General features: G+C 48.9%; 1 protein-coding gene across 1 annotated transcript in view; it reads right to left on the minus strand.

The window, feature by feature from the left end:
* IGSF3 (immunoglobulin superfamily member 3) overlaps positions 1-23,096 on the minus strand; it is a 100,398-nt gene that overhangs the window by 52,108 nt on the left and 25,194 nt on the right. Inside the window, exon 2 of the mRNA XM_088533181.1 lies at positions 19,385-19,762. Coding sequence (XP_088389307.1) covers positions 19,385-19,762 — 378 coding nt within the window. The remainder of the gene's footprint in view (positions 1-19,384; positions 19,763-23,096) is intronic.

Below are 23,096 nucleotides of genomic sequence, written 5' to 3' on the forward strand. Positions count from 1 at the left end.
ACGTCCCGCCTGCCAAAGCGGGCGCCGCGGCAGGGCTAAGCGGGTCGGCTCTCTCTGCAGGGAGTCCCGCCAGGCTGCTAGCTCCTTTGCACAGAGCATCCTCAGGGTCTGGATCTTATCTTGCAAGATGCCTCACTCCCTCCCAAATGCTACTGCATTTCTGAGTTTTTATTATTATTATTATTATATTTTTAAAAATTTCTTCTCCTCTCCCCCTCCACAAGGGACGGGAGATGGAAAAGCAGCAATTTCCTATCTCCTGCTGTCAGGACACGGCTTTCGTTAGACTTTCACCTCTCGCAAAGCAAACAGGCCCGTGAGCCGCACCTAAGGCAGTACGGCAACCCTGCAAAGCAGCCGAGCTGCAGGGGTTTGCTGCAAAGCGCCAGGCCAGCTGGCACCGAGGATACCCGCTCCCCAGAGCCCTGTGTCACACACTGACGTTGGGAAAGAAAGATTAAACTTGCATGCAGCCAGCAGTGCCCCGGGATAATCACTTGGGGGAAAGCAATTCATTAGAGTGCCACCAGTCCTTCCACTGCTCCTCTGGGCCAAAAAAACAGGAGGAAGGCAAAGCGAGGTCCACGCAGGCCTGGCAGAGCACGTGGCGAGGGCACCGTGGGAGCGCCGCAAAGGAACCGGCACGTTGTGTGCAGCAGAGCCCTGACCGGAGCGTTTCACAGCACTTGGCAAACATTTCGCTAGAGGTAAGCCCTTCTGAAGGGAAGCAAACGCCCATGAGAAGATAAAATACTGTGTGGCCCCACCTCAGGTAGTAAGATAGAGTCCATTCTATAAGTGTCCATCAATGAATGCAACAGCTCTTACACAGACTGCCATGGCACTGGGCAAAATGACTGTGTTTGCAGAGGATGGTGTAGGATTGGAATAAGAAGTTGTCAATAATTTTCTGTGCAATCTCCCCTTACTTTTAGAGGAGACAGAAGGCTGCCGCAAATAGTAGCAAAGACTTCACTTCTTGCCAGCCAGGGTGCACAGGCCCAGTTGAAAAGGAAAGAAGAATTTCTGGGTTTTGATTTTCAATATTTTGATTTAATTTCCCATATGGTTACCTAGCTTTTGAATTAGCTGCTCATGTCTCCCTCAGCCACTCAGTAATCTGGAAAGCCTTCGGCAAAAGATTTGTTGCTCTAGTCTGGAGCAAGCCACATACCTCCCATACCTTTCAGATGCCTCTGCTGCCACCCCAAAATTACAAGTGACCCTCTCTGTCCTGCGTACAGCTGTACGCCAAGAATGAGCATGCAACAAATCTCTGTGAGGGGGAATTTATTAAATCTCAGCATTCACAGGAAAAGCAGGTCTCACCAGTATAACAAGCCCTACAAGGGCAGCAGCCTGTAAACTCTGCGGAAAGTTTCTGCAAACACCCAAGTCCCTCTACTCCCCCTGCAGCCCCACTGCTCTCCTGCAGGGCGGAGGTGCTTCCTGGAACCTCGAACGGTGCTCTCAACGGGGAGAAAATAAATAAATAAAATAAAATACACCCGTGCGTAGGCTCATGCAATTTTAATCAAACTAATGTCTGCAAAAAGAGGGCTAGAGGGGCGGGGGGAGGGAGGGATTACAGTGCCACTTGTTCAAAGCACTCCCGTTTATTCCACATCTGCGATCCCTTTTGAGCTCCCAACAGCAGTGAGGAGCAGGAGATGTACAAAGCGAACATGTCGCGCGTACTGAGCTGTCTCTTTGTTTTAGTCACTGTCTGCTGCTAATGTCAGCGAGAGAGCACTCCTGGGATCAACGCTTCGGTGCAGTGCCAGCTAATTACACACCGACAAAAGCACCCACGGGGAAAAATGAAAAAGAAAGGAAACCAAGCATCCTAAACAACAGATAACATACCAGGGACCAGGAGCCAGGGAGCCCCACACCACACAGCTTCCCACCGGCCTGGGAGAGAGAATGGGTAATGCGTGGGGTGGGAAGGCACACGGGGGTGTAAAGCGGGCAACAGCATAAGGTCTGAACCCACAGTTCATTCCCACTCTGCCCCAAAAGTCTCATGCCTCAGACGTGGGATTGTCTCTTTCTTCCAGAGCAAGCTGGAAGACAACAACAGTGCAGTGGAACAGGAACCCCAATGTATCCCTGTGGCGGGGTGGCACAGCAATGCAGGAAAAGGTGATTTTAGAGATCTTTGTGGGTCCTGCCAGAAGAAGGTAGCAGAAAAGAGGAGGAATAGACTGAAAAGCCTGGAGGATTTGTTTCTCACAGAAGCACCAGGCAGAGAACTGCTAGCTGCAGGAGGCAGAGAGGAGTGGGGGCTCTCAGCGGTCTAGCCATGGTTTTACTGACTCATTAAAAGTCCACCGTGTTTCAGATAAGGGCAGGCAGGGAGGAAAGGAGCTCTCAGCAAGACCTCCTGCTAAAGCTGGAGGAGACACCGCTCTGTCCCCCATCTGCCCGTGCAGCCCCGCCAGCCACTGTGCTCTCAGCTGCGCTCCAGGTAGGCCAAGAGTACAGTTGCTCCTCTGCCTCTGAGGAGCACAAGACACTTAAAAGTGCTTGGAGAAGTCACCCTTCATTAGAGCATCTCCCCTGGAGACACCCGAGACCCACACGCCTTGGGGATAGGCAGAGACAACAGGGCTCCTTGAGAGCAGGTTTGCCTCGGGCTTGGGTATTAACCCGCCCTCAGCCCCGAGGAGTCGGCCACAGCTCCCAGACAGGGATTAGCACATGCCAAATGAGAAATTCAAACACACATCAGGCAAACCCATGCTTATTCCCCGCAGCAGCAAATAATCAGGTGCCAAGAAGGAGATTAACCCTGCAGGACTGAAGGAAACAAAGGCATAAGAGTCGGTCTGTTTAAGAACCTGCTGCTGCTCCCAGATGAACACACATCTGACCAGCAGGAATGAGGCCAATGCCTGCATTAGAAACAACCGATTGCTAAGAAATGTAAGTCCCTGATTTTATATAGATCCACAACGAACAGCACGAAGACTTCCGCAATAGCCGGCAAGGCGAAGGTGGTGAGCCACAAAGGCTCCTACCTGTGTGGGGTGTCTTGTTTTTGAGAGGCCACAGCCATCGGTGTGCTGGTCACAGAGCCCCACATGCTCTCTCCACCGCTGCAAGCACATCCCAGCAGCCGGGAGCTGTATCCCTGCCCTGCAAGCTGGCAGGGCAGGAAGCAGTGCACCTCATGAGATCTTGGGCATCAACTGCCACGTCCTGATGAAGGGGAACTAGTCCTTGTTTGAGGTCCAAGTGACATGGCCTACTGATGCAGCAAGGTGGTGGGAAGGTACTTTGCAAGTCGCAGAGCCTGATTAATTGAGCAGAGAAGAGCTGAGCTGGAGAGGTGGTCATACATGAAGAGAAGGAAAAGCAGAGGTAGAGGAACACTGTCCTTGCCCACCTTCATTTTTCCAGTGGACCAAGGGCTCAAAGCTGAGACAGGACATCACCAAGTGCACAGCAAGAGATGACTGCTCATTCGCAGGCAGATGCAGCCAGTGCTTCCAGGAGGAGGCTCTGGGCACATGCTGCTGGCAGGCAGAAGCTGAACTGAGACTTCCACGTGCTCCCAACACAATGGTTAGATGTATGTCATGACAGGCTTCAAGTGACATATCCCTAACTCTCCGTGCTGCTATCGCAGGAATGAAGTTCCCACTCAAGCAGCCTGCAGCAATACCACCTTGGGCTGTGATCTTGTCAGGTTTCGTAAGCGTAATCAGGCCCAACTCCAGGAGGTTTAGAGGGGTTTTAGTGGCAGGCTGACTGCCCTGGTGCTCCAGACAGCGACCCTGAATGTTCAACAGCAACGTTCTGTCCTAACGGTCAACAGAAGATCGGCATTTCAGTGCACTGTAACCTTAGCAACTTCAACCAGCAGATAACAGGGGACAGCACGAGTGCTCCTCTAGGCATCAGCATGGTGGTCTAGTAATAGGACAGCAACTCGGTGAACGTCAACTTTATTATGTTTTAGTAGCAATGGAAAGCACTTCTTTGTCTTTTGGGGAAAGGACAGAGAAGCAGAGGATTGTGGTGTGGTTTCTACGGAACATGTCACCCAAAACAACTTACTAGTACAAACAGGTCATGATTATCCTGCTTGATTTGGCCATATGAAAGCAACCTGTGGCCCAAGCACACCACTGGGAATGACAAGTCCATCTTCCTGTAGATGGTCCGTGACAGGGCTGCTGCAGAAACTCCTTCCACCCCTGCTGTGGGTGGATGGGGGAGCTCAGCATCTTGTCTGGCTTCCTGAACCAGCACTGCATTTACCTGGAGTCACAAGCAGAAACACACTGATCTGCACCAACTGCACTGCCACTCTGGTCCTCTTATCCCCTCCACCACTAACTCCCCACAGACCCATTAGAGCTCCCCTCCAGATGCTGTGGAGAGCTTCGCATCAGACCCTTTGCAGGAGCCTCTTGAAATAGATGCAATCCGACAAGTGTCGCATCTACGAGGACAGACGCGCGGCACACGCTGTTCTGGCCACAGAAATAACTCAGTGGAAATTGTCTGGAAGTGCTGAACACCAGCATCTCATTACCCGCCGCTCACCCACCCTTGCTGCTCATAAAGTCACTTCAAAAGCAGCTCCTCAAAGCGCTCCTTCACTACCTCCTAATCCCAAAACACAAGGGGAGAGGAAGAGGGGTGGGAGGCAGCAGAGATCAACTGCTGCATGAGGATGGCCCTGCCAGCAGCTGACAGGAGACAGCAGTGAAACCTTGGTTACCTGCTCTGGGTCAAGAGGCCAAAACGGTGTCCAGCGCACCGCTGAAGGTGGATGAAAGAGGTGCAGCAGGAGTCCCACGAAGAGGCCAGGTAGCAAGGCCGGGGCTGTCACTCTAGCAGCCCTCAGGCCTCCTCCCACCACAGTGCAGAGCCAGGAGCTCCTTCCCTCAGGCCCCAGCTGACCACGGCTGCAACTTTCCCACACGCAGCCCTCCCCGTCCCAGCCCCGCAGGTGACCAGCCTCCTGCAGAGCCCACGGCTCCTCACCATACTGAAGCGCCCTGCCACAGGGCTTCCTGCCCACCACGTGCCATTTCCCCTCTCCCTCCTGCTCTTACCTTCCCACTGCTGCAGCTCCCACTCTCCTTCGTGTCCCTTGTGCTTCAGTTTCAGCTCTCTTTCTTTCCTCCCCCCATCTTTTTTGCTATTTACCTCCCTCACCCCCTGCCCTGCACTTGCCCCGTTGCTCCCCCTTCCTTTGCAGTCCAGCACTGGGACCTTCACAGATTTCCTTTTCCCCAAAAGGGCAGATGGCCCTCGAGCCCCCCAGCCACACTGCACAAAAAAGCTCCCTGCTTGGCTCAGCTAACCTACCTCAGGAGCTGCTTAAGGGCAGAAACCTATTGTGAAAAAGTGGACATCCATCCCCAATGGTCACCAGCACCAGTGGCCATTGTGCCCTCCAAATATGGTCTCTGCTTCAGCTGCAAAGCAGCTGGAGTGGGGCTCTTTGGACGACCCACAGCGCTCTTTCTTGTTTATATAGTTGGTAAAATCACACATTTGGATTGGGGACTATCTTCTGATACGTTGGCTCATTATACTATAGCAGAACAAAAGGGTTGAAGCACACCCGTGGGCACCCACAGCGACTCACCCCCCTCTCAGGTGCCCTTGCTGGGCAGCACCTGCAGACAGTGAGTTCCTTTGAAGCAGAGGCTCTCTCTGAATAAGAAACATGTGCTTCTGAGAGCCACATCTCTCTACTGGCTTTCTCTGCCTCGTATTCCTGCATTAGTGGTCCCACTGTCCAGCAGCAGGGTCAGGCTGGCCATCCATAATGCATGACTATCGCCTACAGTTTTGCAAGGAGGAACACCTGGGGCCACCTGGCATGAGCATGTCTGAGCCTGCTCCTTTGAGATCTTCCTTTGGTTTCCATGCAGCAGCACAAAATGACAGGCAAAGCAGATTTTTCCCACCTTCAGTAACAATAAATTTGGTGTTACAAGTTATAATCGTGAAATGCATTTGGTTAAGAATGGTTTTACAAAATTTTGCTCCTTTGAAGAGGCATGTAAAAATGATGAATAACATGGCCCGAGAAAGTAAGTGCTCACAGCACAATACACCAATGACAGGGGAAGCTCCATTCTGGAAGTCCTGCCCGCTGTGATGCATTTCCCCAAGCTAGGAATCCCTTGCTATGGCTTTTCTTTGCAGAGTCCTAAGTTATCATCTTAGTGTGCAATAATGAATAAAGCCCTAAAGGGTGCGATGTGTCGAAACATAATATTAGGAAACCAGAGGAGGACAGACCAGAGAGACAGTTAAAGAGGTCTATCCCATTAGTACTAACTCAGCCAATAAAGACTGCTTAAGGCAGAGGGTTATTCAGTTTTTAAACAAGGAACAAGAGAAGTCCCACCTCTTGCCCCTTGAGGGCCAGAGGGTAGGCAAAAAAACAAAACAAAACAAAACATTTTTTCCAGCATTCAGGTCAAAAGTGTCTTTGTTCAGGCTCATCCTGTTAACTCTCGCTCTCTGTAGGCTCTCTAGACACTTCTCTTGCTGACAGCGAGGGCAAGTGGGGGCAGCTTGCTCCATCCCATTAGCATCCTCCAAAACGCCACGACGGCAATAGATGCTGCCTGTGCTTGGTGGGCTGTGGGGAGGGCCGTGTTAAGCCAGCAGGAGCTTGGCAGGGCCATACAAAGCCCAGCAGCACCCTGCCTTCACTAACATCTCACTGAAGAGACCGAGAGGATAAAGCAGCAGCCCGCGAAAGGAAACACCGGTACCAAAGTGCCAAGAACTGCCACCGTTCTTGTGCTCTTCTCTTCACGGAGTAGCTGAAGGCGGTATCATCTGCTGGGGCTCTGCTGAGGAGCGGAGCACACAAGGCTCAAGGCTCGGTATGAAGCACCCCGAGCACTGCAAAGGGCAGGCACAGCTGGGGAGGGAGTGCGCTGTGCCCACAGCCTCGGGGCAGCAGCGGGGTATGGGGCAGACGCGCAGGAGAGCTCTCTCCCGCAGCCCTTGCTGGCTGCTTGCTGGGTACAGCAGACAGCCCCACGCTCGGGCAGAATAAACACCTTTCCAGCAGAGCGCAGGAGGCAGGGCCTTGCTCTGCAGCAAACAGGAGGCACACCAGCTTTGCCCACAACATTGATGCTGAGCAGGAGCTCCACAGCCCCTTGCTCGGGCCCCCCAAACTCAACATCCCATCTTACGACTTGGATTACCACCAACCCCACGTGCTACCAATGCCCTGGATGCACGGATAGCGCCGGGAGAAGCAGTGCTGCTGCAGCACAGCCTCCAGGACCACGGGGCCACTGAGACGGGGTTGATTTGGGGGACAGAGCGGGGAGCAGCCGCCTCCCGCTCCAGTGACGGAGCAGCAGTGCCTGCAGCACTCATGCGTCCCTTGCAGCTCTCCTTCCCACTACAGCTCCCACTTACAAACAGCTGTTTGGCAGTATCACTAATCAGTGCCGTGCGGAATAATGTTACATTTTTCCCAACATTACTATTTTATCTTCTTTCGTCCCCACCTCCACCTGCTGCTTTCCTTCCACCACCCCCAGTCTGGGAAGCAATCATACATTCCTTGATTTTATCCTGGCTCTGCTTTTCTAATAATGTAAACAATTTACTTATAACCCATGCGAAAAAAAATTAAATACAGTTAAAACCACTTAAAATAAATACTTGCTGAAGGAATATCAGCTGGAGACTGCTCTCTGACTTATAATAATCCCGCTACACCCAGGAAAATCCTCTTAAACCTATATCAGATAAAGATTGTAAAACTGTTATAGGGCTAAACTGACAGGGCAGCTGCGGAATCAAGATGGAAAATTTCTCCTCGCAGCTCCCCAGCACTGAGGGGCTGCTCCCTCCTAATTCAGGTCAGGCTTCCTTCTCAGCACACAAGGTGAAATACTTCTGCTGTGCAGGGCTCCTGCCCTGGAAAAGGGCTGCTGGAAACCAGGGTGGTGCGGCACCTTGGGACTCAGCGGCCTCCCTCTGGAGCACCAGGGCATTGCTGCTCCATTCCCTCTCACAGATGGAAGCGCTGAAGCAGGGACAGATTACGTGTTTCTTAAATGGGCTTTGAGGCTGCAAGTAAACAAGTTCTCTCTCATCCCTCCAGCCCACAATTTGGACTGAGGTTTCCAAAGCTGTCGAGGTGCTGGAGTCAGGAGATGAGCCTCTACGTGTACCTGCAACACAGAGGTGTCTTCTCCAGCCTCTGCCAGCACCGCAAAGCCCATCTCAACAGCCCTGCCATCACTCTGTTGTGGCCTCTAGAAGCAGGATAGAGACTCTGTGATCATCTGAGGGCAAAAAAAAAAATCCTCAGACTTTCTCAAAACACACAGGAGCCATTTCTGATCAAACTCTCCCTCCAGGATGCGGATAGGAAATGCTTAATAGCAGCACTTCTAAATTAGCAGATAAGAGCCAAAATCCCAAAGGAAGCCATTTAGGTTTCTGAGTTCTCTTAGACGGCGGGAGGAAGCAGTTGGCTTTGCACTTTGTGCTCTCCTACCTGACAGGGCAATAAAGATGTCCTGATGTGTAATTTCTAATACTGCTGGGGACTTTTGCTGCTGTTCTATGGCTTGCCTGGGCACTGCCCCCCTGTCTTGGGACATGTAGGATTTTGTTTTGTTTTGGGTGTCGACTTAAAAAGGATGTGTGCCCACACGCAGTTAGCCAGCAGTTTTGTCACATGGAGGCAGACTGGCTCAGCAGGCACAACATTTCCCCTCTGCTACACTGGGGCTTGATTATTCATCACCACACCTACTTGTTCTTCAGGATCCCAAGAGAAAAGCATCACCACCAATGCCAGAAATGGCTGCCCTTGCCTCTCATGGCAGGCCGACCGAGAGAAATGCAGAGCAACTGAATCTAAGAGACTGGAGCTCGAGAACAAATAAAGCCATCCTCAAGGGAAAATGAATTAAAACAGAGGAGTGGGAGGAAGAAGTAAGCATAGCAAAACGTCCCCAGAGAGGCAGCGGGAAAAATGGGCAATGTGAAATGTGAAATTTCTGCTGGTAATAGAATAATGGCCCACTCCATTATAGAATTTCTCAGAGCTGCAGCTGGCTGCAGCTACAGGGACTATATTCCACTTTCAGAGTTCACTGAGCAATTGCTAAGACAGGGGACGGGTGCCATATGTTACCAGCTGCGCTCGCAGTTATCACTTCTCCCATTTAATGCTGAGAGACTCTTTTGAGGCACAGAGGCAGAGAAACCTGCATAGTCTGTGCCTCTCCCCTGCCACCCATTATTCCAGCAAAGCTGCCAGAAATGCCAACAGGGTCTGTCAGCCAGTCAAAAATCAGGTCCCAGGGCAGCCGCAGTGCCAGAGAGTCGCCAAGCACTGACTGCTTGACTCCATCTGGACCTGCCACAAGCAGGGACGCAGAGGCAGAGGGGGGAGATGCCTCTTAGCTGCCCTCCAGCAACGCAGCTACTAGGGCCATCGGCAGCTCAAGCACCCCTAACGCCTCCCCCTACCTTTAGGGCATGGAAATCTGCCCAACATAGAGGCAATAGGATGCACCTGCTAGGCTCTGCTCACCCCACTTTAAAGCCCACTTATTCCACAACAACCTGCTCATCTGGCCCGCGTCTCACTCTCATGTTTGCCATCCAACTTGCAGCTTTTTTTCCCCCCCGAGTTGAACACATCCAAACTGCACTAAAGTATTCATTTGGGGGAAAAGAGGTTGGGCAACTGCCCAAAGGACATTGAAAGGAAAATTCAAATTCAGGACATGATTAGCAAACAGACTTTACCTGAAAGCCTCCCTGCTGCATGCCGAGTTCACTCACTTGAACTTGGTGTTCTAAAATTTGGGTGCAGGGTTCTGAGTAGCTTAACTGGAGTAGAGCTGACCTTCAAACTCACCAAGATCTGTGGATAAGGATCTTCCTATTTTACCTTAAAAATCTTTACCTCTTCTCGGCACTTAACACCTAGACACCAAGGCAATCTACATGAACACCCTGAACCAACAGTCACTCTTCTCAAAGGGACAGGCTCAGCAGCATCCAGAAGTAAGGAAGGCATTTAAGACCACCAAAAACCACTTTTTGCCAAGAACTGGCAAAACATATAAGAGAAAAGCCAGCAGGACAACAGGAACCAGCACAAGGGCTGGACTGACCTTCGGTTTTATAGCAACTTGTTTCACAGCAGTGACTGTGAATCTTTCCATCTCACTGACACCGAGAAGGCAACAAGCTCATGGGGTGAAGCAGGCTCCACACTCCCATCAAAGGCAGAAACCTGAGAGATACTTGAGTGGAGTCAAGCATGGCTGGAGCTAGCGATAAAGAAGGCTAGAGGTCAAAACTCTGAGCCCCGTGAAAACGTTTTTTTTTTATATATCTTATTTTTGCAAGAAAGACTGGTTTAGTCCTCAAAGATCATTTTAACTGACTGGTCTGATTTTGCTATTCAGGCTCAGTATTGCACGGAAACCTACCCAAGCAAAACGCTGCATTCTTTATAGTTTGAAGACAAGTCAGCACTTGGGCTTCTATGCATCCCTTTATGACAAGTAAAAGACATCCTAAGCCTAGAAATGAGAGGGCTCATTTTAAAGACCAGCCTAGATATGAGAGCAGAGGGCTGTGCAACTGAATGTGTCTGTATTAATTTACATTTTAAGAAACGTGTTTTAGAATGCCTTTTTTTCCCTTTTTTATATATTCATTGTAAAAAAAAATGCAGAGACATGCATATAAAAAGGACAAAAAAACCTTCTCCACATGCTAGCTAAATAATAAAAAAGTAGTATCCTTACCTCAAAAGGGACAGCTTAAGACAGACATATGGAATGCAATTATGTGTCCCAAATGTGTTTAATGCCAGATTTTTGAAACTTGGGTGGATGGAAAAAAAAAAAAAGAAAGGATTAGTTCCACAACTGAAAGCACCCAACTGAAAGCACATCTTGCCACCAAATTCCCAGGGTTTCAAGGGGATTCGGTAGGAAGGTGAGGGAGAGAAAAAAAAAAAGAGGAAGTGAGGCACTGGGAAGAATGGATTATCTGCTTTTTCAGGTATGGTCTACGTAAAGTTTGTTCCATTTCTCCTGCACATATGGGGGTGGAGGAAGAATATCATGTAATACAATAATAAAAAAAACACAGGCAAGCAATTCCAAAACAGATGGCATACTGCAACAAAAAGGGAGCAACGGGAACTGCTTAGCAGAAAAAATAATAATAGCGAATTACAGAAAATGAGTAAACTTTCTCTAGCAACATGAAGACATAGACAGAAATTTCTGTCGCAAGTTTTCAGCTATAGCTGAATGGTAGTGTACTAAAAAGCACAAGGAAGAACTAGCCCATGCAATTCACTGCCAGATTGTAAATGACTAAAGCCAAGATTAAAAACAAGAAGCGACTGGAAATTTTAATGGGTATTAGTGCCTTCCTCTTATCTGCGGGAGTTTTAAATCTGGAGAGGGCACGGTGCCTCCCAAATGATTTTATAAACCCGCATCCCACAGGGGCTGGCCAGGAGACGGCCTCTTTGGGAAGCCAGCGGTTCCCAGCTGCCGGTCCTGGGGCGGCTCCACGTTCCCACACGGCTGCTGCACAGCCCCAAACTTGGACAACACGGAGCGCTGGCCCAGTTCTGCGCAGCGACTTCCTAAAAACCTCAGGAAGGGCAAAATTAGGCAAGCTGTGGCAGCTATACTTTTCTGAAATGACTATGCGGGACTGGAAGTGGATCCTATTCAAAGCCGTTATTAGGCAGAGCAGAAATATAAGCCTTTGTTTCTAACTCCATCTATCCAAGGCGCTCAAAGCACTTTACCATTATTTAGCTTAGACTTTGTGAAAGGCTTCTATGTTATTATCCCTAATTTTACCATCTGGGAAGAGGGGAGGGAGATGGCAAGGGCTGTTCCAGGGGCACGCAGCAAGCCAGCAGCACCGTGCAGGAGGAGAAGACCCAGCCTGGAGCCGCAGCCCTGCACGGCTCCAGAAACGGGGTCCTCCCGTTTCTCCCATTTGCTGGCACAATCTCCCGGGCGGCGCTCGTAAACCTGATAGAGGTAGGTATGTTTACCCATCCTCCTCCTTCCCCACCATTAGCAGTTAAACACTCTTTTTCCATACACAGCAGGAGCAGAAATTGGAAAAAAAAAGAAAAGCAGAGTAGCATAGGTCAAATGTTTTTTGTATTTTTTTTTCCTCAAAACTATTACAGAGAGATTTAGTCACGTAAAGGAGGACAAAGAGAGCAAAATAACCTGAGTCCAGCTGCAAAAGACCACCTAAGAGGACATATTTGATTTTTTTTTTTTTTTAAATATCAGCTAAAGGGGAGTTTGAAAGCAAAGGACATTTCTCTCCTCTGGGGAACTAATTACTGCAACAAGCGCAGCCCAAAAAGGTAAAGATGAATCTAATTCACAAAGCATGAATTTTAACAAGAGCCAGTCCTAGACCCTACTTTCACTAACTGTCTGCTTGGCCAAATAAAGCATACAAATACTTCATGCAAACACCAAAGCCACTGAGACGGCCTTAGAGAGGTTAGGAGAGCTGAGCTGAGGATCTCCGAATTCTGTCTTTACCTACTGAAGCACAGCGAGAGACAAACCACTGCAGCCTCTCAGTGGGGCAGGAGAAAGAATTTGAGTGAATAGAACAGGCCTTTGCTGTCCTCAGCCTGTTGACATGACCAATCTTAAGCCACATTTTATGCCACGTTTTGGCCCTGGCATCACCCGACATACCGTTTTACATCTCTCGTCATACACCTCTCCCTGCCTAACGCTGGTTTCTCCTGCCCCGCAGCCAAGCGGTGCATCACAGGATCACAGCACAGTCCAGGACCACCTGCTCAAAGCAGGGCCAGATGCAAGGTCCAACCAGGTTGCCTGGGGCTTCATTCCAACACCTCCAAGGTCAGACTCTGCACAGCCTCTTTGGTCAGTCTGAAACTCTCCTGTGGCAGTTTGTGTCTGCACTGCTCATCCTCATGCCATGCACTACTGCCAGGAGCTCTGTCTTCCCTGAGACACAAGCTACCACCACGTGTAGAAGGACAAGCCCCCAGACATTTCAGACAAAACTAGGAGATCCTTGTCTGCGCAATTTGTTGTCTCTCTTTGACACCTCCCCAGAGCGCAGCCACTTCAGCCCACTTGACAACTGGAATAAAATAAAAGCCACCGAGGTCCATGAGCCCCATGCAAGCAAAAGTGACTGTGCTCCTGAGGAGTGCCCACCAGATTCCACAAGCAGATGGTGCTCTCTCAAAAACAGCCAAATAGTGGCACGACTTTTTCCCTCTACCCTGCGTGCAGACTGATTACGTATGGCAGCAGTTGACAAAAAGAGGGGAAGCTGCTGGCAAAAAGCAGAAGCAGCTGTTACAAGCAAATAAAAGTTCCTTTTTTTTCCCCTTTTTGTCTGCTATACCCCTTTTAGCTCTCCACAGAAACATTCTTGGTTGCGAGTTCAACAAAAGCAGGGCTGAGTGAGACACACTCAACTCCTTCCCTTCCAGCACTATGTGCTTGGCTAGCGTAAATCTGGCTTCTACCTCCAACGCTGCCAAAGCTTCTCAGCTGCACCCCGCAGTTATCCTGCCCTCCCATCCCAGCCCTGGACTTTGACGCACAGCTCTGGCAAATATCAAAACTACAAAGGTAGAGGGTTTATCATAATATATTTGAATCGACTAGATTGATCCCTTATGCTTGGGTTGGAGGAGTGAGAGGTTTTTTGTTTTGTTTGTTCATTTTTTTAAAAAATTACCCATAGATCAGTAAAGCAGGGCACACAGTTACAGCCCATAGCTCATGGTCAGAAAGGACCCCTACAAAACGCACTCCAGAGAACACGGTTAAAGGACATGGACATGGGATTGGTGTGCAAGGGCTCTGGTAGCTCAGCGTTTGCAGAAGGGACCCGATCAAACCCAGCAGCTGCCACCACTCATATCACTCCGAGGCTGCTAGTTCTTCATCCTTCTAACTAATTGTGCTCCACCACTACCGAATCTGGCATGATGCTGAAACTTCACTATAAAAGCTATTTTAACAGCTCTGGGCCTTCTGGACAAGTGCCAGTGGGGTTTCAGCAGGCTCCAGAGATGGAAAGATGGCTTCAAGTGATTTCACAGAATCACAGCATCACAGAAGGGTTGAGGTTGGAAGGGACCTCTAGAGATCATCTAGTCCAACCCCTCTGCTCCAACAGGGACACCCAGAGCACATGGCACAGGGTGGCATCCAGGGGGGTTTTCAAGATCTCCAGAGAAGGAGACTCCACAACCTCTCTGGGCAGCCTGTTCCAGAGCTCTGCCACCATCACAGTAAAAAAGTTCTTCCACACATGGAGGTGGAACTTCCTGTGTTTCAGTTTGTACCCATTACCCCTTGTCCTGTCACTGGCCACCACCAAGAAGAGTTTGGCCCCATCCTCTTTACATTCTCCTCTCAGGTAGGTTTCCCAGAAACTCTCAGGTTGATGCCATGCAACATGAATGGCCCTAACTAAGAGATGGTCCCAGAGAGGATGCAGAAGCAGCTGGGACAATGGAGCAGAAGTGTAGCCCAGCTGAGAAAGCAAGCAGGGAGGCACCAAGTAACAGTATTAATCTCACCTGTGCTCCTTTCACCTGAGCCTGCTGGGACAGCTCTTGCACAAACCAGCCAGCTCCACAACAGCTCTTCCTTTGCTGCTGAGACTACTGTGCTTGAGTGCTTCTCTCTCAAGTCTGCACTTTCTCACTTTGCTGTATCTTAGAGGTAGTTCTTTCACCCCCTCCCCAATGCCTTTTTTTTTTCTTTAAAGCATTCGGAATTGATGCTGTACAGTTCCTTCCGCAATATTCCTAAGAAATAAAGAGTAAAGGAGCTGCCATCTCCTCAAACACTTTGAAGCTCTCTTTCCCCCTGAAACTACCTGTTTAAGAACCACCTCAGAGCTTGACTTCCTCTCTCCAATCACTTTCACTCTGAAGAAAAGCTCAATATTTCTTGGAGCATGAATAAAAAAATACAGTGATAAAAGTCTGGAATTTCTGAAAAGGCTAGAACTGGGACTCTACTGTTATCTAAGTAATGGTACAGGCACACAAACAACTTACCACCAAGATGCAGAGCCCAAATCTGCAATGATTCAGGTATCCGGAAGTAACTGCCGTGTGTTCACTGTTACCCAAAGGCAAAACCAAAGTTTATTTGCCCAAAGCTGTAAGATGAGACACATGGAGCAGTACCTTGGGTCGCCCAGAGCCACACAAACTCAGAACCTGAATTACTGCACAGAAAATTTCTCTTCCTCTACTTCAAGAGATATTAGGACAGGGTTAATAACATGACACTATGGAAACTACTGCACCTTGCTAGTGGTGATGCTGCATAACTGAGACACCACTTTCCATCACCTGCAAACTCCTTGTCATTCTTACCTCTGTAGAAAGAGGAAGAAGAGACCATATACTTCTTGTAGTTAGTAGGGGGCAGGCCAACACCATGAACTGTCAGCTATGCACAGTCCCTACATTCCCCGTTTAATACATATAGTTTTATAAGGGTTCTCTTCAATATGCCAAGTGTCTTGTCAATTCAACTGTAAAGCCAGAATTTCCATCAGTAGGAGCCCCATGGGTGAAGTTTTCAAAAGCAGCCAAGTCTTTAACCGTTGCTAAAGGAAGAATTTACTTCCCTTAACAGTAGCTGCCTCACCCAAGTTAAGCATCCAGGTGCTCTCTGTAATCAACACAGGGAAAGATGCACCTCATTTAAACAAGGGTGGGCTGCTCTCTAGATGCACCTCTCTTCCTCTGACTACAGACAGCGCCTCAACAACCAGCCTAGTCACAGGCCTGATGCTAGATGAGTGCGATGTCACTCTTGTGAGCTTTCCCCCAACTGTGAGTAGAAGTGCATGAATTAGATTGAGCAATTTCATGTCACCCTTGGGGAATTAAACTCTTAACAGCTGCTCTGAAGGCAAACAGTGGAGGTGCAGACATCGTACTTGTGCTAATCCTTTCTCCTAAATCAGCTACTAGGCCATGGTTCCACTGCACCCCACAGAGCTGCACCTCTCAGTACCAGCAATTCCGTTTGAGATGGCCTAAGCTTTTCTTCCCAACATGTCTCAGCCCAGATATAATGCTTCTTCCCCTCGATGTAGCTCAGGAGGAGATAAGTAGCAGTAAGATAGGGAGACACACACTCATTTTTAAAACAGCCAATATGTGAAATGGAGACTGGTGAAAAATGCTAAGACATGACACACATTTCCCTACGGTAGAAGGCCCCTGAGCCACATGACTAGCCTCAATGCTAGCTTCTGCAAGATTCGCACTCATTTTGCAGACCTAAATTCAGATCAATAAAGACAAGAGTCCTACAGAGTGCCTCAGGGAGACTTCTACCTCCAGGAAATGGAAACACCGAGCCCACTGAGGGGCACTAGATCCTGACCTAGATCCCTGATAACAAAAAATGACCTTGGAAATACAGGCTAGAAAGGGTAGAGGAATAAACAAGAATGCCTCCGTGAGTAGAAGTATACTTTCAAACCCATCTTGCACCATCTTTATAATGCTTTATTACTAGGGACTGAAGGCCCCTTGATATATGGCCCTCAACACTGCTCAAACAGCAGGAGTCAAAGCCCGTCACAGCTGTGTCTACCCCAAGCAGAGATGCCTTCATGCCGAGAAGACTCCAAATGCAGCCACCAGCATGAGGCAGAATCAGCACCCCAGTCGGTACCCCAACCTACGGAGCTGCTTGCCAAAATTTACAGCTGTATCACCTGGAGTGAGCAGAAAGGGAGGAAAACAAAGTAAAATAAAGTCTTCCTTCAGCTCCTCCCTCAAACCGCAGCAACAACAGTTCAAAAGCTCCCAGAACAGCGACTTGAAAATCAACGCTGCTCCAAAGCCATCCATTTCACACATAAATGGAGAGAATAGAGATGCTAACAAACCTGCCTCCCTCCAGGCTTTTCTCCTGCCAAAAAAGAGCCACTCAATCTAATGACTCAATTAAAAATTCATAACTGGATGAAAGAAAAAAAAAAGTTTGGTTCTGTTTCTGAGAAAATGAGAACAATAACTCTCATTTAGCACTCATGCTGCTCTTCTTGAATACTGTACACAGCAATGAAGCACGTCTGAAAACCTATGACCTGTAGCTGAAAGCTAAACCCAGGAGAAAGCGGGGGCGTGCTCTACCCAGCCCTGCAGAGACATGAGGGCAGGAGTCTCTCTTGCTGTGACCTGGTAGGTGGAGGAGAGGGATTTTTACTCACTCGAGCTAGTAAAAGCCCTCTCCGCATAGTTAAAACATACAGATGGGACTGACGTCAGCACCAGTTCAGGCTAATGGAGATGCAGAAAATTACTCCCCAAATCCTTTTCCCTTCAAGAAGGGCAAGGAAGCATCTCCGCAGGTTCCCAACACCCCAAACCAGTCCAGCTGCCCTGCTGTTTCACACCTGACAGTTACCAGCACACGCTGACTTCTGCCACCAGGCTAAAACAGCAGCACCAGCTGCTTTCCAAAGTCAACCAGGGCTGACCCGTGACGATGCTCGTAGGTGACCCCTCTTCTCCACCCCAGCTGCAGGTGCCTTTGGAGGGCGGCAAGGGGCACAGAGAGGAGAAAGGCTGGTGAGGCAGCACGGCCTTACTGGCGTACGCTGCAAAGGCTCCCTACAGGAGTCTCTAAGGCAAGCACTTCCAGAAAGCATAAGGCTTTGGAAAAGCTTATGGTCATGGGTCATCACAGTGGGCATTCTGGAAAATTCAGTTCTTCTCAGGATTTAACCACAGTGAATGTTTAGGCAGAGGTACACATTCAAAAATTCAAGTGGCCTTAAATCACTTCCAAAGTGAGGTTTTGGAAAGGATTTAAACTAAACCCAATTAGGGCCACAAATTCTGAGAGGGAACATCCATGAAGGAGATTAGTGTGTTTTAACTAATCCTCTGAAAGTTACTTTCCTTGAATAAGTTATTCGATTTATTTATAGACTAAATATAGATCTTTTACGAACTTTATATATAAAAAAAAACTTAGAACAATTTCCTTGAGCACCTCTGACATATGTAAGCCCTTAAGTGTATGACCTGAAGGCACTGTTCACGGATGTCTATGGTGCTGAGCCCCAGACTGCACATGCCTCATGCTAGCAGCAAGGGTAGCAGAGAGCAGAAGCATCTCACCCAGCAAACCCAGGGCGACCACCAAAGAAGCTGCTGACCTAGGGTTAAAATCCAAATAGTGCTACCTCCCTACGCTCCCAGCCCACCTCCACCAGGGGAAAAGCAGAGGAGAAGCACGGCCAATCCCTTCTGCCCCCCATCAGACAGGCCAGCTAGTCCCCAGATCCTCTTCAGGTAAGCTCCACCACCCAAGCTCCCCACTGAGCACACCAGCGGGTAATTCAGCCATCGGGCACTGCCCAGCTTTGGTGATTCTGGAGTTAACTGTTCAGCTATTTCCCAGTAAGGTCTATGCCTCGAAGGCTGGGTTCCAGCACAACAGCAAGTCCTTGGGTGCAGCTCCCTGGCAGTCAAACGTGGTCACAAATCTGCATTGCCACAACCCCACCCTCACCTATGGCCCTTTCTTCTGTGGTGTTCAGTTTTCAACAAGTTTACCTCCCTAAAGTGGCTTTCTAGGGCAACACTGACTCAGATTGCTTTGGAAAGGAAACCACATCTCTAGACACATGAAGTAAATCACATAACTCAAAAAAAAAAAAAAAGGTATCTAACTCTTACTTAAGGAAGCTGCTCAGTAAAATTAAATGGAAAAGCAGACATCTAAATAACTGTTTGAGCTCCAGCCCTCGGGGCTTCTCCACCCTGGGAAATAGTGTGGGAGAGTCATTCTGCCACAGCCGCCTCTGTTGACACTTCCAGAAGTGAACAAGCCAAAGCACAAAGAGGTGGTGAGCTGGGAGGAGAGATATTGTGATTTAAATTCACCCCTTCACAATGGCTTTCCTGTGTCAACAGTGCTTTAGCCTGCAACACTCCAATCTCTCTGAGCTGTAAGTCTGAGTAATGAAGCAGGTGACAAGCCAGAGGTACACAGACTGCTTCTGAGGCACCTAAAAGACGCAGCTAAGAAAAAACAAGCCAATTGTCCATGGGCTTAAATTTGTTATACAGGTGTTATGGAACATCTTTTGGGGTCCATTAGTCAAAAGTTTGACTAAGCTGTTTGACTGCTGTTAGCCGCAGAACACACTTCAGAGCCTACTCAGTTTCAAGATACAAAAAACAACAGAAAGTCTGAAAAGGTCAAAGGATGGAGTCAAAGAGGTGCTACGAAAATACTCCAGGTTTAAAAGTATCTCCCCAAGCCCTGACAGCCGGCCGCAGCATGAAGCTTACCCACGAGGTTCATCTTGGCGCTGTAGCTCCCGAAGTACCTCTCGTCGGTGGTGGGCGTGTGGCACTCGTACTCGCCGGCGTCGCGCTCCTGCAGCTCGGTGATGTGCAGCCGGGCCGCGTCGCCCTGCAGCCGCTCCACGTAGATCTCCCGGCTGCGCACGCGCTGCGTGTAGATGGCGTAGGGGAAGGACGGGTCGGCCGTGCTCACGATCTGCACCTCGCGCTCGGGGGCCGACGGCAGGTAGATGGACCACTGGAAGTTCTGCTCCGCCGGCCCCTGGTAGCCGCTCACGCGGCACCACAGCGTGATGTGGGAGCCCTCCGTGCGGTAGAGGGGACCCTCCTGCACCGTCACCTGGCGCTGCGCTAGGGCCATGCCTGTGGGAGAAGAACAGCCATGTGTGACTTTTGGCAGGTGCCCCCTCATCTCCCAGGGGCCATGGGCAGGCTAGCATTTATCAAGGCCCAGGTCAGTGATGGAAGAATGGGGACATTGTGACTTTGGCTGCTGCCCATCCTGGAGCCACAGCAAAATGAAGAGAAAGAGGGGCACCACATCATCCCCAATAAGGCAATGAGGGCCAGCAAGCTTTTCGGGGCAATGTAAGAGGAGGGGACACCTACAGGCACACATGCATTGAGCTACCAGACTCAAATGCCAGGCAATACCTCAAGGAGCGAGGGAACAGCTCGACTGCATTAGCATCACATGCCCACGTTCCTACTTTACAGGCAGGGGCAGGGAACACTTTTCACTTCAGCATCATTCAACTCGCATGACAACCACATGAGATAAGGTCAAACGCTGCTCTCGCTGGCAGACAAGCGATGAGCAACTTGCCAAAGAGCAATAAAGGAGCCTGCAGCCGATCTCCAAGCAGTACCACGTGTGCCAGCAGCTGGTCCTGAGGCAGCACTCTGACTTTTCTACCCCTTCCACCACACAACAACCAATTTTCCTATGGGGGCATTTGGCAAGACAAGCCTTCAGACCCCATTTTAAAATCAGGATATTTCACTCTGTCAAAGCAACCCTCCAGCCAAGGAGGAGAATATTTTTTGATTGAGTTTTTGTTTGCTTGTTTTTTTAAATGCCTTATTAAAAAAAATGGTTTTGAGATAACATAAAACCTTTCCCTGGTAGCGATAAGAGTCTAGACAGAAAAAGGTATTGTGCTACACAATACGAAACCAGACTAGAAACTCAAACTGACAAGGCTCGACTTCCAACACTACTCTTGCTTCTTCTCCCAGTCCCTCCTGCAATAACAGCTAGTTTAAAGGCTACCTGGCTAATTATTCTGTGACAAAAGAGTCATTTTTGCAAAAAGGGCTCTTTAAAATGACAACAGGCCTATACAGAGTACAGACATAGTATACATACGACAGCAGCTCTATATGGAGCAACGTGCTCCATAGGGAGAGAAAGATTTCATCCTTCCAGTCGCCCTCAAGCTGCTGGCATGTGAGCACAAGCAGAGCAGATGGACAGAGAAGATCCAGCAGCAGTTCATGGTGTCTGTCCCCACAGAGCCGAGGCGAGACCGTCCCTACCCAGGCAGAGGCTCGTGCGCGAGATGGGCGACTACACGCTCCTCCTTGCCATCCCTACTGTTCTGGTTTACCCGAGCAGCACCTTTCCTTCTCCATCAGGAAGCCTGCGCAGCGCTTCATCAGGAACAAAACCCTAGTCTTTCTCCCCCAAATCGAGCACGTCTTCTCCACTGGTCTTTCTGCTACACTTGTAAAGGCATACCAGGAAACACTGCATCTCCAGCACTGCAAACTCCATTTGAAAGGAGTATATTTAGCACATAACAAAAACAATTAGAGCTAATGGAGGGAGCGGGCCTACTACACCCTAAGACTTACCGCCACTGGCTGCTGGAAATCAAGACCAAGTATTGCACACTGGGCACACGTAAACTCTTGCAGGCAGGACTGCTGGATGGAACAAAGACAGGATGACTGCAATCTGCTGTATTTTTACACAGATTATGGATGGATGGCCCTTGGGCTCATGGCACATTACCAGCACAGCCCTCCAGGGGCCAGATAAATTACAGCAATCTGTCTTGTTTGTTGCTACATCAAAGGCTCTGAGGTTCGGAGACCATGGTGGGTGTTCATCAGTTATTGAGTTACCAGCAGCATGCGCACATGGCAAGGCCAATCACCCTGGCGTCTGTGACTGCTTACTTGCAATCATAAAACAGCAATAAGCCGATTTAAAGCAAGTCCAGCATAATCACGTTTGCAAATTTTATAGTGTGCGTGTGTGCACACACTTTTATTTTTTTTTCGTTTTAAATTGTTCAAGTCCAGAGAAGGATTTAATCTTTCAAAAACTAGCAACTTGCAAGTGAAAGAGGTAGCTTAACATTTGAAGATTATTGACTGAATCTCTCCCTCCGGACATCAGAGTCCAGATACAAAGTTTCCCTGAACAGACACCTTGGACTGAAGCCAGGAGAGATGGTTCTTACCAGCTTAAAACAAATTGTGAAAAATGGGTTCAGCACATCCATCAGGCCACGCAACTGAACAGATGGAGTGCAATTCAAACTATTAACTTGGGTTCAGCTCACTGCTGCTCCAAATTATGTTTCTTTTTACTCTTTATGAAATAACGTGATTTAAGAGGAGGACAGGGAAAGATAGCACGTTTAAAACTAACAAGGAGAGGAACGGCAGGAGCAAACACTCCCGCACTGTTTGCTATACCAGTCTCTTCATCCTGAGGAAGATACTGCTAGAGACAATTGATCTAGGTTGTAGACAGACTCTTCTCTTGCCTTGTAAAAGCCAAAGGACAGACTAAACACCACAATCTTTGAAGTGAAAAACTATTTTTAAAGTGTGAAGGCTGAGTTATTTACTACATATGCCATATGTATTACTCCATAATCACATTTTCGTATCCACAGTATACTGCATGCAGTAATACAATTACAACTTTGCTACAGTGCAAACATGCAAGACTACAAATTACAAGGTGCACATACACACAACGTTCATTGCAGGTATTATAATATTTGGGTTTATATATTTGGCTTTTGAGAGGACGACCTCAGGCTTTGAATGCACTACTGGTGTTGCTGCACAGGAACTCTTGGAGTTCTCCAACCATTCAACCGATAAACAACATTTTATCAGAGACCTTCCACAGCCCACTGGCAAGATCATGACCTTGGGGACCCACAGCACAGAACTCCGTACCCTGATGTTTGCAGCCATCTGGTGGCAGCCAAATTCCACCCCTGTCATGGGTCAGCCCTAACATGCTCTCCTTCTCCCCTTGCCAATGGCTTTTCTAATTGCATGATCGGAGGTCCCTAGATAGGTTCGGAAGAGATGCACTTCCTGCCTTTTTCTCACTTTTGGCTTTCTTGCCTCTGTGCAGATTGCTGCAGTTTCCCACCTCGCTCTGCCAATCTAGCCAAAACAGGAGAGTTCCCCATTTTCTGCTCCCGCTCTAGGAACCAGCTGAGGAACAGGAAAAGCCGGTGCAGGAAAAGCCCTGCCCAGCTCAAAGGTGGAAAGAAGGCAAAACTACCAGGGTTTTGCTACAACTTGCAGCAAGTTTCTGTTAAGACTCAGACCTGGGACACAAAAACTTGTGGGTTGGTTGGACGGGAGGGATTTTCAGAAGGGCAGGAAGCAGCGAGTCTGTGGCGCTCTTCCCTCTGCATACTTGCAAATTCTTGTTTAA

This window comes from Tinamus guttatus, unplaced genomic scaffold (assembly GCF_059628265.1).
Source record: "Tinamus guttatus ecotype Peru unplaced genomic scaffold, ASM5962826v1 Tinamus_guttatus_pri_ptg000035l, whole genome shotgun sequence".
Lineage (NCBI taxonomy): Eukaryota > Metazoa > Chordata > Aves > Tinamiformes > Tinamidae > Tinamus > Tinamus guttatus.